At 41.6% G+C, this 13307-nt stretch overlaps 1 protein-coding gene across 1 annotated transcript in view; it reads right to left on the minus strand.

Moving 5' to 3' along the window:
- chrna8 (cholinergic receptor, nicotinic, alpha 8) overlaps positions 1–9741 on the minus strand; it is a 51765-nt gene extending 42024 nt beyond the window's left edge. Inside the window, exon 1 of the mRNA XM_039804199.1 lies at positions 9236–9741. Coding sequence (XP_039660133.1) covers positions 9236–9305 — 70 coding nt within the window. The 5' untranslated portion in view covers positions 9306–9741. The remainder of the gene's footprint in view (positions 1–9235) is intronic.
- Between the last annotated feature and the right edge of the window lie 3566 nt (positions 9742–13307).

Genomic DNA, 13307 nt, shown 5'->3' on the forward strand with positions numbered 1-13307 from the left:
TAAACTCTTATTTTATCTTATCTTAATTGTTCTAAAGGAGGATGCGGTTGTGAAGAGCAGGACTGTGCTAAAAATCAACATAATGCTCAAAGCACGACTACATAATAACTGCAAAATGAATACATCACAATGTTTTGGTTAAGGGAAGGAAGTGAAGGTAATGTCACGCTGCAACTAACAATTATCTTTATTATTGATTCGTCTGACGATTGGTTTCTCAATGAATCATTTTGTCTATAAAACATCAGTAAAATATTTATATATTTAATTTGTTAAAATGTAGGACAACGAGAGCAGTGGAAATATCACAAACACAAATGCGACCTTCAAATGATTGGCATTGTTGCTAGAAAAATCACTGAAATCTAGCCCGACTCGGCCAGACCAAATTGCAAATGCGAGTTAGTGTGGTACCTCTGAGTACATTTTTTATTTCCAAAGGGTGTTATAACGCATACTTATTTTAACCCAAACTCTCATCTTTTTCCAAACCTAACCAAATAGTTTTGTTTCAATTCACGTTCACCATGTGTTCAAAACAGTGACCGTTTCACAATGTGCGCCGGAAAATACATTTCCCTTGAAATGTAATTTAGAATGCAGTTTCGTTGTATGGGAACAGGATTTTTTAGGGTTGACCTCTGACATGAAGAAATCCTGCTCCAGTCTTCCACGGCCAACCCATAATACCACTTCAATCCTATGTTGCATCTCCCAGAATAGCAAATGTTCTTTCAATTTTCTGCAATACACCCAGCGCTTACTGATTTGCTCCATGAGCAGGCAAAAAAAAACAAACAAACAAAAAAAAACACACCCCAAACCTCCCCCGAAAGCCTTCCTCTATTTTATATTTCCTCCCTTTCCCCCTTCTTTCCCTTCCTCCCCCCCCCTTTCTTCTCTTCCATCACAACTTTCTCAGTCATTAAAGCTCAGTTGTGTTGTACAGAAATAAAAAGGGTGTTTATTGCTGCATCAATAGACACACAGGCAATTCACTTTGACTCATTCATTTGCTGCCTTTAAAATTATTTTTACAGACTTAGTATCCATGGTGTGCTCATTTTTCATGTCACAGGAAATGACAAATAACAATTCATTGAGACAAAACCTGCCACAGGTTTGACCTGAAGTATTCCCAGGCATAAATCCAAATCTCATGGGAACATTTCACAGAAATTCAAAGGTGCCCTTTTTGCTTTGTGGATCTATTTGATTTAATACAATTTAGGAATAATCACACAATGTTATTACAGCAATCTCATGTCCTAAAGGGGTAGCAATTGACTATGTCACTTCCATAAAGGTGGTCAGCAAAATAACCTGTTTGGCAATCCACCAAACACCAAACGGGTCAATGGCAGACTAAGCTGTTTGGCATTGGCAGAGAAGATTTGGCAAATTTTTTATGGGCGCAACCCACATACTCAGCGCTGCTGCTCATTCCACAAATGCATGTTCCTTACAAATGGTGCACCATTTGAAAGGGAACTAAACAGGCTTTCCAACGGTATAAGATGCATTGCCAAAAAGCATTGTTACCACAGAGAAATAATCTACCCAACACAAATTTCCTTACTTTTTGTACTAAGTTTATTATAAGTTCCATCACTTCATCACAGTTATTTTCTCCAGAGACATTGGCCCTCATTTACGAAACATGTGTACGACCCAAAACAGGCGTAGTATGGGCGTACGCCGATTCCTATGCAAAGCTCGTCATTTATCAATTTGAACGTGAGCGTAGGCTGCGATAAAATCTCACGTCTGGTCTGAACTCGTGTACGCACGTTTTCGAGTCAGTGTGGACTTGCGGCGCAGCATATAATCAGTTTAACAGGAGAAGGAGAAGTCATCAGTTGATCACTTATTGATCGGCTTTTTTAGAAGACCTCTATGCGTCGGTACAACAGTGCACACGTACGCGCACGTGCCACAGTGGAGCGCTCCATCGGCAAATGGCTCTGTCTTGCATCAGCACCCTACTATACACGGCGGAAAAAGTCTGCAACATTGTTTTAGCCTGTGGGGTTCTGCACAACATCTCGCAGGAAAACACGGTGCCATAAATGTAGTGATGGAGCCAGATGACCCGATGTCCAGAGAGCAGTGTCCAGCACGGCCCCAACTGGAGGCTATACGAAGGAGACAGGATATTATTCCTCACTTTTAAAAGGTATAGTGTTATGTTTGGCAATGATACTCAATACAGGAACCATGACGATGCACAACATTTTTATTTGTTCTTCAGGTTTTCGTTTCTCTTTTAAAGGGGTGATAGAATGATTATATAGGGTATTTCACACTGTTCCTTATGGTCTCCTAATGGGGTATGTAACATTGGTTGGGCTGAAAATGGCCTGGTTGATATTTTACTGGCCCTTATGCATCCCTGTGTTTTGGTCCTATTTGTAACAAGAGCTTTTCTTCCAAATATGGTATGGTCATGAATATTTAGATGAGCTGCGCGGTGATTGGTTGAGCGACTTGCCATACGCAGACATTAGAGACGCGCGCTGATTGGTTGAGCGAATCCCCAATACACATACATTAGAGAAGCGACAGAATCTCATATTCCAGACACTGCAATGTTTCATTACCAAATTCACTTCTGAGACTTTTTTAAGCGAGAAATCAACTATATAAAGCTCAAATATGGGCCGTTTACAAAAAATTGATGGCTAATTGCAAATTTGGTAAGACGTGTCGGACTTTAGGAGCTCCACACAGTCTGACGAGAAACGCGGCAGCCTGCTGGGCTCCATACCCAGGGCAAAGTCACCCTTTGTGGATACTGCATACGGGGCTCCGCGGCCAGCTGCCGGCATAACTATATCTATAAATAATACATTTACGGTTTTGAATGTCCCAATGTCTTATAAAGCTAACCGTTGTGTCCGATTTGATTTTAAGGCATTTTTATGAACGCGAGGCGTCTTTGTAGGACAAGCAGCTGCTTGCTATATGTCCCACTCATTACAGTGGGGAAATACCGCAGCTAGCTAGCTACACTTTCGCCATAACTAAATTATATTTACTGTTTGAATTTCGTCACGCCACTTATAGAACACATTCCCCAATGTCTTATAAAGCTAACCGTTGTGTCCGATTTGATTTTAAGGCATTTTTATGAACGCGAGGCGTCTTTGTAGGACAAGCAGCTGCTTGCTATATGTCCCATTCATTACAATGGGGAAATACCGCAGCTAGCTAGCTACACTTTCGCCATAACTAAATTATATTTACTGTTTGAATTTCGTCACGCCACTTATACAACTCATTCCCCAATGTCTTATAAAGCTAACCGTTGTGTCCGATTTGATTTTAAGGCATTTTTATGAACGCGAGGCGTCTTTGTAGGACAAGCAGCTGCTTGCTATATGTCCCATTCATTACAATGGGGAAATACCGCAGCTAGCTAGCTACACTTTCGCCATAACTAAATTATATTTACTGTTTGAATTTCGTCACGCCACTTATAGAACACATTCCCCAATGTCTTATAAAGCTAACCGTTGTGTCCGATTTGATTTTAAGGCATTTTTATGAACGCGAGGCGTCTTTGTAGGACAAGCAGCTGCTTGCTATATGTCCCATTCATTACAATGGGGAAATACCGCAGCTAGCTAGCTACACTTTCGCCATAACTAAATTATATTTACTGTTTGAATTTCGTCACGCCACTTATACAACTCATTCCCCAATGTCTTATAAAGCTAACTGTTGTGTCCGATTTGATTTTAAGGCATTTTTATGAACGCAAGGCGTCTTTGTAGGACGAGCAGCTGCTTGCTATATGTCCCATTCATTACAATGGGGAAATACCGCAGCTTGCTCACTTTCGCATAACTAAAGTATATTTACAGTTTGAATTTCGTCACGGCATGAATATTATAGGTTCCTCAAGGTCTTACAAAGCTTAGCTAACACTTGTCCGATTTCGGATTTCAATTGAATGTATTTTTGTGAATGTCAGAGTTAGGAGGAGGCTAGCTAGCTCTCATTGATGGACTCCATCTCACCGCGGCTCTATCAATGAGACTCGCGGACAAAAGGCGTTTATTTTCCCGATTGTTTGTTTAAATAACTCAACACACATACCCATAATAAGATTAACTGGAACCTGCGGGCTGCGGTAAAAGATTGCGGGCGTAACAAGCTCGCTGACACTGCGGTCAGGGCGGCGATGTAGCAACCCAGGCAGCACCAACACCAGCACTAAACTCCGACACACAGTCGGAGAAAATTTGCAATTAGCCATCCATTTTCGTAAAGCGGCCCATATTAGAGCTTTATATGGTCGATTTCTCGCATAAAAAAGTTTCAGAAGTGAATTTTGTAATGGAATAGCAGAGATCTGCGTGACCTAGCTAGATTCAGAAAACTACCTGATCTCAGGTCAGTTGTGTAGCCTATGTAAATGTTGGGGCGTGACTGTTCTCTTAAGGTTCCGGATTTTGAGATGCTTGCGCAAGCAACTCAGCTTTGTTGGGATTCGCCCGTTTTCAGCGGCAGTTTCAAAATATGAGATTTTCATAGTAAAGGGGTGTCAGTGGGATTTTGAGCTTCTACGTATGTCCTATTTACCCACCAAACTGTCGTTATTCAACTATGACAGGGTAAAATCGGTTTTGCATTCTATCACCCCTTTAAAGTGTCATTAATGGCCACAAGCGAATGACGTATTTCTGCTATTGACCGAGTTATTTCGGCTTGCTTTTCCAGCCCCTCTGCTGTCAGGAGACAGGGTCGGGGTGGTGGTCTAGCACGGGGGGGCGGAGGACATGCCCTCTCCCTCAGCTGTTGCCTCGTTCTGACTCATGAAAAAAACGTGAGTAAAATAATGGAGAATGCATAAACTCTGCTACCGTGTGTTTATTTAAATATAAGTACACCTAGATGTAGGCCTAAGAGATTGCAATATAAGCCTGTATATTACTATAAGGACTATAGCATACATATGTCAAGGGTGTATAAATTAAATAAACTTCAGCTGATTCTGATTTACTACGGCAACAATGTTGACCGCATCAGTGATCTCTTTTCATCCCACATTCTTTCTACAGCTTTTAATACCAGTTTTCAGGTTGCCAAAAGTACACATGTTAGTACAAATGAACCTGAGATATCAGGGTTTCAATCTCCTCCTCTGAAATGTGTCGCTTCTCAGCCGGATTACGTCTCGCCATGTCGTAAATTGTAGGGGCGAGGCCTCAAAACCGAGAATATATTGGGGCGTGATATTTAAATTATGATCGTTTCCAGCCGCTGCATTTATCAATGTACGACCATTCTTACACTCTGATTGGTGTGATACGAACGTTTCATGAATCACTCATGAAGCTTGTCATAAAATGATTTCTGCGATCATCTGCGCTGGTTTCTACGTTAGGTTGATAAATGAGGGCCATTATGTATACTGTAGTGTACTGTTTTCACAGGCCGAGTGGTACTAACCATGACCAGTACCAACTGATGTTAAAAATGGATGGAGTGCTTCTTTGGTTCATTTTCAGAGTAAAATAAAAACAAACATTTAAATTGGAAAAAGGTCCACAATCTCTAAATATGTGATGTAATATGTATATGTGATATTTACATCTGATACATATCCTGCTTATACATACTGTAATTTGTTTATTCACAAGACACATACAGTGCTTATTTATTACTTATTTACACAATATCTCTGTTTCTAGAGGAATGACTTATTTGCATCAATGATGTTCCCTATAGGCTAAAATCAATTAGTGTAATTAGTGTAGTAACGCATCGACAAGTTAACAATGTATACTGCCAGTAGGAGAACCATGGAGCCAGTAAATCCTGGAGCACTAAGACACTGCTGTAAGACAAACACTTAACACTTTACCAACATTAAATATTATTACACGTGAACTATTTTGATTGGCTGACCACAGCTCACACACACACACACACACACACACACACACACACACACACACACACTGCATGATCTAAAGTCCTAATATGTAACATAGCCTACCAATAGCTTTCCTGCAGGTTAGTAGAAAGCAGCTACTGTATAGAAGAATATACAAAGTTTTATACCTCTAAGCAAAATCCTTATCTGGGCTTTTCCCATTTTAGTGTGCACCATATTGGAGCTTTCAAGGGCCAGAAGGAAACCCCTAACAGCTTGCTGCTCGCAGCGATATTAACTTTACACTATAGACATTAGAAGGACAATGCCAGAGTAGAATCAATGTTTAATGTCCCCAAGAGGCAGTTTGGTTTCCAGACAGTTAGTCAAAAATAGCACATGAAGAAAAATACTGTAAATACACAATAAATAAAAGACAATTTTATAATACACGATTGCCCATTGTCACCACGATCATTCGAGTGAACGCAATGAAAACGAGAGACAACTTGCTGTCAATATTTACTATGGGTTAATACCAGGCTAGCAGCTGATGGGATGAAGCACAAAGCCCCTGACACAGTTTTCATTTTATACATCTTGTAAAGTGTATTTGCAGTATGCAGTGCATTTTACAGTGCTTTTAACATATTGTTGTCTTAGCTCTGCATATCTACATGTTGGCTTATGCATAATTGAATTTTGCTTGACGGATGTTTCTGTCATTTTTCACCTTAATGTTGCTGGTGCAACTATATTTTGTTCATATTCTATATCATATTAGATGTGTTATTATAGTGTTCATCTTGAATGTTTCTTCTTCCAATGCATAGCTATAGGAATGTACCCGTAGAGTCTAAGCTGCAATCTGATAAAGGAATTTACCAGAAATAAGATAACTTTCAACTCAAGAACACTCACAACAACTATCCCACCACAGAGACATATTAAATATTGATTAACAGACAGTCTGAACATTGAGGAAACTTTGCCAAGTTTAAAATCAATCACATTAAAGCAGCTGGTTCACACATATCTGTATGAGATCAATACATATCCAGAATCTGAGATGCAAAGAAGAATATTATTGGCTTGACTTATTTTCCTCAAGAATATCAAACAAGGTCACTTTGATTGCATGTGGAATGTCTGTTTTCATCATTTCAGTGTACACATAAACATCATTCTTAAATGCAGAGTAGGCTCATGCACAGTGCAAGTTTTCCTGCCTACAAATTTACCTTAAATATACACAAATTTTATATTTATGCTGTGGTACAGCATTATTTGTTTTTTTGAAAAAATGTCCCTTACCTGTTGCAAAACACATCCAGCAGGCACAGAGCAACATTATTATTCATTTGAAGTCATGTTTCTGGCCACTTGATGAGTTCAGTATTCCCTCTCCTTTTATCTCTGTTTTTGGTCTCCACCAACTCCTGAAGGAAATATCTGACTCGTTAGCTCCTAAATGATCCACTATGTTCACTAGCTTTGTCTGTATCCCGTTTGGTGCTGAGGAGGTAATGTACCGCATGGGGGTGTCACGATTTTCCAAATCTACAATTTGATTTCACTTTTGATTTTAAGGTCACGATTCAATTCAATTTTCAGTTAAAACCTTTTTTCAGCAGTTTTCAGAGTGTACGAGGTGGACTTGAATGCACCAAGCAACATTGCATAACATTGTTTTGTTTTTTGCGATGTTTCACCCCTACAGTTTTGTGCATTTTACTTATACAATGCTGTTTGTGATTTTTAAAAAAAAGTAGCGATTCGACAACGTTGCTAGCACAGCCAAACATCAAGAAATTGCAACGACAAGACATAGTAGCTAATATTACTTACTAGTCCAAAAGCAAGAAGGCCAGATCGCCATCTTACAGCCTTCTATTGCATCCTTTTATAGCAGCCCTTTATTTGCGAAGCTTTCGCCAACGACTAAAAGCCATTCCAAAATTTGCTCTTGTCAGCCTCTTTCTCAGTCACTCTCTCCGCTCTACACCAGTATTCCCCTCTGCCACGGCCTGAAAACCTCCTCCTACCAGCGGTCCAAAGCTCCTGTACGAGCGGTGTGAATAGTAAAAACTCTCATTTAGCAACCACTGTTGAAAACATCTGCAAGCCAACAACAGATTTATATAATCACATGTTCAGTGAGCAACTGCCAAACTGTATCCAGACTGCATTTGACGCACAGGGAATGTGCCACCTTGTACTTATGGAAGAACTTAAGTCCTCTAAATGTCAAAGAAAATGTCTAGTGGTACAAAAGATGTACTTGGTACTGCACTCCAGTCGTTTTCCCTGAAGGATCAAATATGCTGACAGATGATGATTAGGGATCTTATGAGGACTTCATTAATTTTGGTGTCTGTGCAACTGCTCTTGAATTTATTTAGCAGAGTGACATGTTGTCAAGGAACAACCAGGCAGGCTACTCTAGCCATTACACCGTATGCTGGGCACCTGTTTACTGAGTTACTTCTATTGGGAGAATATGTGAGGCCAGGCCACATACTCAGAGAGGAGCCTCCTTACTTATATCCTCACCTGTGTGCATGTTGGAGCTTAAAGGTAAAGAAACAAAGGATATGTGATGTGCCAGTCAGCCAGAGCAAATGGGCCGAAAAAGCAGGTCCAATCATGAAAAAAAGATAGCATGATTAAGAAGTGTATTAAAGAAAAAATATCCATCTACAGAATAGGTCAGTAAACCAGGGATTCAAACATATTACAGAGGTTTAAACTCCTCTGGGGGTCCTGTGGCTCTGCTCCAATATAGTCACGCAGTTAACAATCCTTTAGCTGCAGATTACACAGAAGGGGATGAACGCCCCGATGGGTTTCGTGCATCATCGCCGGGACGCCCTCCTTATTCTGGGCCAGATGTTGTCGGACTATTAAAGAAGGCTCACTCCGCGTGCTCGCTCGAACACACGCTGATGCACGCGGTACACGCTTGCAAATGTAGCAATACAGCAATGTATTAAACTGGCGTGATCTTAATGGATTCAGCAGCCTTACCATACTCTAACTCAAATATATACTGTTGGATGTAAGCTGATTAGGTCGCTTTGAGCTCTCCCTTTCTGAATAAATAATATAATTTATTTTTCTATATAATATTTCTAACAAAAGGATCTATTTTACGGACAACTCTTTTTCAGTGGATATATGCTCATGTCACGCCAGATGTGCAGTGAACAGCCGAACTAAGCCGAAATGAAAAATGACTCTCAAATTACAAAAAAAAAAGAAGGTGCTTGGCTGCATCTTTTCTTTTCTTGTTTTTTTTTTGCATCTTTTGACATACAGAAAACAGAGTGAAGGCTCCATCAGTGTACCCACCTTGACAGCAGAATGTCGCCCACAGGTAAACTCCAATCAATACAGATCCAGCGCACTTCCGAGGCTCCATGGCAGCGGCGGAGCACAACTCCGTCTGTAGCCCGCTGGGGATGTCAAACTTCGAGGGAACGTGCAGCTTTGTCAGACTGCTGGTGATTTCTCTCTCTCTCTCTCTCTCTCTCTCTCTCTCTCTCTCTCTCTCTCGCACGCGCACACACTCGATGTGTCTGTCTCCTTGTGTCCGAGTCGACTGTCACCTCAAAAGTCACTTTGGATGCCACTCTCTCCCCCCCTCTCTGCGCTCAGCTGTATTCTTATACCAAACATCTCGCGCGTGTCCTCTGCGTGTTCCCTGTCCTATCCGTGCGCGGTGATGATGACAGCCACCTGTCTATGGTGAGTGGGTAGTGCGTAATGCCGTCAACTTCGTGTCCCCTCCAGTCATTTCGGGCTCTGCCTCATCTGCTTTATGGGTGATGATGACTAAAGGAAAGATGAACACGCACGCAGGAATTCCAAACAGAGGTCGACATGCCGCTCCACTTCCACACTTCTGAAAACTTTTTTGTTTTACTCATGCAATTGTTTCATTACAAATTTGTTTAAGCCTTGTTTGGCGCATGCTCATTCGGGCACTTGATCACCAGGTATAGTCAACATTATCTCTCTTCCAACCTTAAATATAGATACAGTTGTCATCTGTCTCTACCTCATCCTCTTTTCCTCCTACAGGTGGGAAGTCTAATGCAACTGAGAAACAACAAAGAACATCCTTTAAGAAGTGCACAAATTAATTTCAAGTATTACCATCTTTCTATACCTCAAATTCAGTCTCTTTTAGCAGCCTTTTCCTTTTTTGCAAGCAGTGTCAGCCACTTTTACACAGTTAGCACAGTACTCTCTCCCTCTCCTGTTTGTCCTCATAATGCTGTTCTGCTCTCTGTCCTTTTTTCTCATCCTCCCATTCTGTTCCCCTGTACTATATGCGGCTTTTTACAATTTATTTTAAACACCTTGGAATTCTGCTCAAACCTTATTTTAGTATTACTAACCCTAACTCTCAGCTGGTATAGGCCTACTGTACATTTATAAAGAGGACATCATATGTTGCTATTTTGAGTTACAAGCATTTCTGTGCAGCAGCTGTGCAGATGAGGAATCAAGTCAGATAAATGATGCCATGTTAGCATGCACCACTGAGCGCATCTTTATTCAGCATGGCAGCAGTCCAATGTGGTAAATTTTGGTGCGTTTGGCCAGTTGTTAAAGCATATTATTATTTCCCATAATTACCTCTAACGAGACAGCTCGAGCTTCAGTGTGGTGCTGTCAGCAGGAAGGGAAACATCTTCAGGGCTGCACACTTTACACCGCCATGGCATGAGATGGAGTATTATTGTGTGTGTGTGTGTGTGTGTGTGTGTGTGTGTGTGTGTGTGTGTGTGTGTGTGTGTGTGTGTGTGTGTGAGAGTCAGTGTGTAGCCTCATTAGCTTGTACTAGTGCAGTGCCCGTTTGGAGCGTGTGCCTGTTCGGAACGGGCCGATTGCGTCCCAGTATCTTTATTTTTTTCACAACTTTATTGTGTAAATTCTCACAAACAACATGTTAATCAAAATGCAGTTATAAATGCTTGGTTCCCAGTATTGCTGCTTGCATCATTTTAATGTGGCGTGCCCATTCAAAGTGTTCTTGAGAACTCATAAGGGCTTTACAATTGGCCTCTCATTCACCCATTCACATACACAGATGGCGGCGAAGCTGCTGCACATTCAGTCAGAAGTGACCGAGAGAGTTGACTGTGCTGGCCGCAAGAGAAAAAGACCTCGCATTTGCCGTACAAAACTGGTGTTGCTCTTCTACAGAAAATCCCTAGATTTGTCGTTATAGTTGCTTTTTTTTTTTTTTAAGTCGCTATTGGGGTTTTGAAAAGTCGCGGAGTCTAGCAACAAAGTCGCTAAATTGGTAGTCTATATCGACGACGTTTCATTTCCGGGATTGTTCAGGTGCTGCCGGATATTCCGCCAGATGTCCATCTTTTCGACCAGGTGTCCGTCACCTTCCGCTTTCTTTGTGTTGGCATTTTAAACTCTGAGTTTTCTGTTTCACGACTAAAACTACTTTTGACACGTTCCACCAAAACAAGTTCCTTCCCGAGGCTTTTTTGCAGCGGCTCCACTGCTCCGTCCGATGGTTGGCCCCACTCAAAACGATAGTGATTGTTTTTTAAGAAATGCCAAATAAACCAGAGCACATTTTTCTTCTGTACTGGAATACTGTGTGGACTAGCCAGATCCTCATCCGCAGCGCTGTGGAGGAAGGTCTGGCAAAGCGACAACTAAATCGGCAACACTGCCCCACCACCGCTGCTGTACAGAGGCTCGTACAACAGCGTGCTATGTGTGACGTCTTTTGTGTATGCTGGATTGTTTGAAAGACATACACACACACACACACACAGAGAGGGTCCTAGATTTATAGTTAGATGTAGATGCTTCAAGTTGTTGGTGGTGTGATGCAGCGATGATCCGTGCCCTGATCTGTTAATTAGCTTATATATCTTTGCATTATTGTCTTAATGTTTTTCTCTCTTCTTTTGTCTTCCTCTTAGTCACCCATTACTTCTGACTTCCACTTCCTCTAGTTTTCTCCTTTCTTCAACATCTACCCATCTGCCATCATTCATTGTTGATATTTCTTTCTGTCCTCTCTCCTCCCCCTCAACCTTCCATCTCTCTTCCATTTCCTGTTTCCTCTCTTCCACTTCTCTGTTCTGATACTCTTGCAGTTCTGACTGTGAGCATCAGATGCAGTGATGTCCACAGACCGTTACAAGAGCGCCCGAAGCGCTTCTCTAGCCCTCACTATCTATCACTCTGATATGTAAACCCACGCCTCCCCTCCCTGTCTTTCTGTCTCCCTCTGGCTTCAGTCTGGACATAGTCTTGTACATTGTCACATTACACATTAAATAAATGTCCTTTTGGCCTAGCCTGCAGGGATTGGAGTTGGTAGAGTGTGTGCATTTTTTAGAGTGCAGGCTTATGTGTTAATTCACGTGCTTTTGTCTGTTTATTTAAAGTGCAGTCCTGTAGCTTATATGTGTGTTGTATCATGAAGTCCAACTGAAAGGACCCCCCCCCCACACCCCACTTGCTTTACTACACATATATTAACATATACATACATAGTAGCTCCGAGCCCATTCCATAAACAACATCTCGGGCATGATCATCAAGCATGGCTGGAGATGTGGTTTAGGATTAAGCTTTTGCCATTGCATATGTCTCAGAATACTCCCCCATGTTGAATCAAAATGTACTGTACGTGTGTGGGAAAATAAACAACTTGAAAGCAGACCTTACTGCAATTTGCACACTAGTATGCATGCACCCACGTGCATGCATATTAAAAGGGCATACTTTTGCACAAACGGCTTTCTGGAGGACATCCACCAGACCAGCGGGCGCTCGTTGGATTGTTGTCCGCCGCGGCAAGCGAGTAGGGCGGGAAGGAAACCGAAGCAGAGACGCCGGCCAGGCCCGCTAGCCCGGCTAAGGAATCTAACACACAGATCGCCACTGCCAATACTCCTACTCACCAACGCCAGATGGATCACACAGAAAATGGATATATATGCTACAAATACACACAGAACTGCTGCGAGCTAGCAACCGGCAGGAGGAATGAGTTGAAATCGCATCTTGTTGTCACGTAAGTATCTATAGGTCAAGTTGTTGGTGGAGATTTGAGAAACGCTACGCAGGGGAGGTCCAGTCCACAGATCACATCGACTCTTCAGATCCCAGAGATTTCCAGGGTTTAGAGATTCCCAGTTCAGTTGGCTGGGTGGCGAGCTACAGAATCGAGACTCTGAACTTAGACAGATTGCCCTGCATTCATTCTTCATGGTGGTAGGACAAACAGAAACCAAACTCATATGGGCTCCAACGTTGAACATCTCTGAACTCTTGTCATCAAAGAACAATTGAGCTCATATAACTGAAAAGGGTTTCATTTATGTGCACACTTTATTATTTTATCTTTATTGATGTTCAATTCTCTGGCTCTTAA

This window comes from Perca fluviatilis, chromosome 1 (genome assembly GCF_010015445.1).
Source record: "Perca fluviatilis chromosome 1, GENO_Pfluv_1.0, whole genome shotgun sequence".
NCBI lineage: Eukaryota > Metazoa > Chordata > Actinopteri > Perciformes > Percidae > Perca > Perca fluviatilis.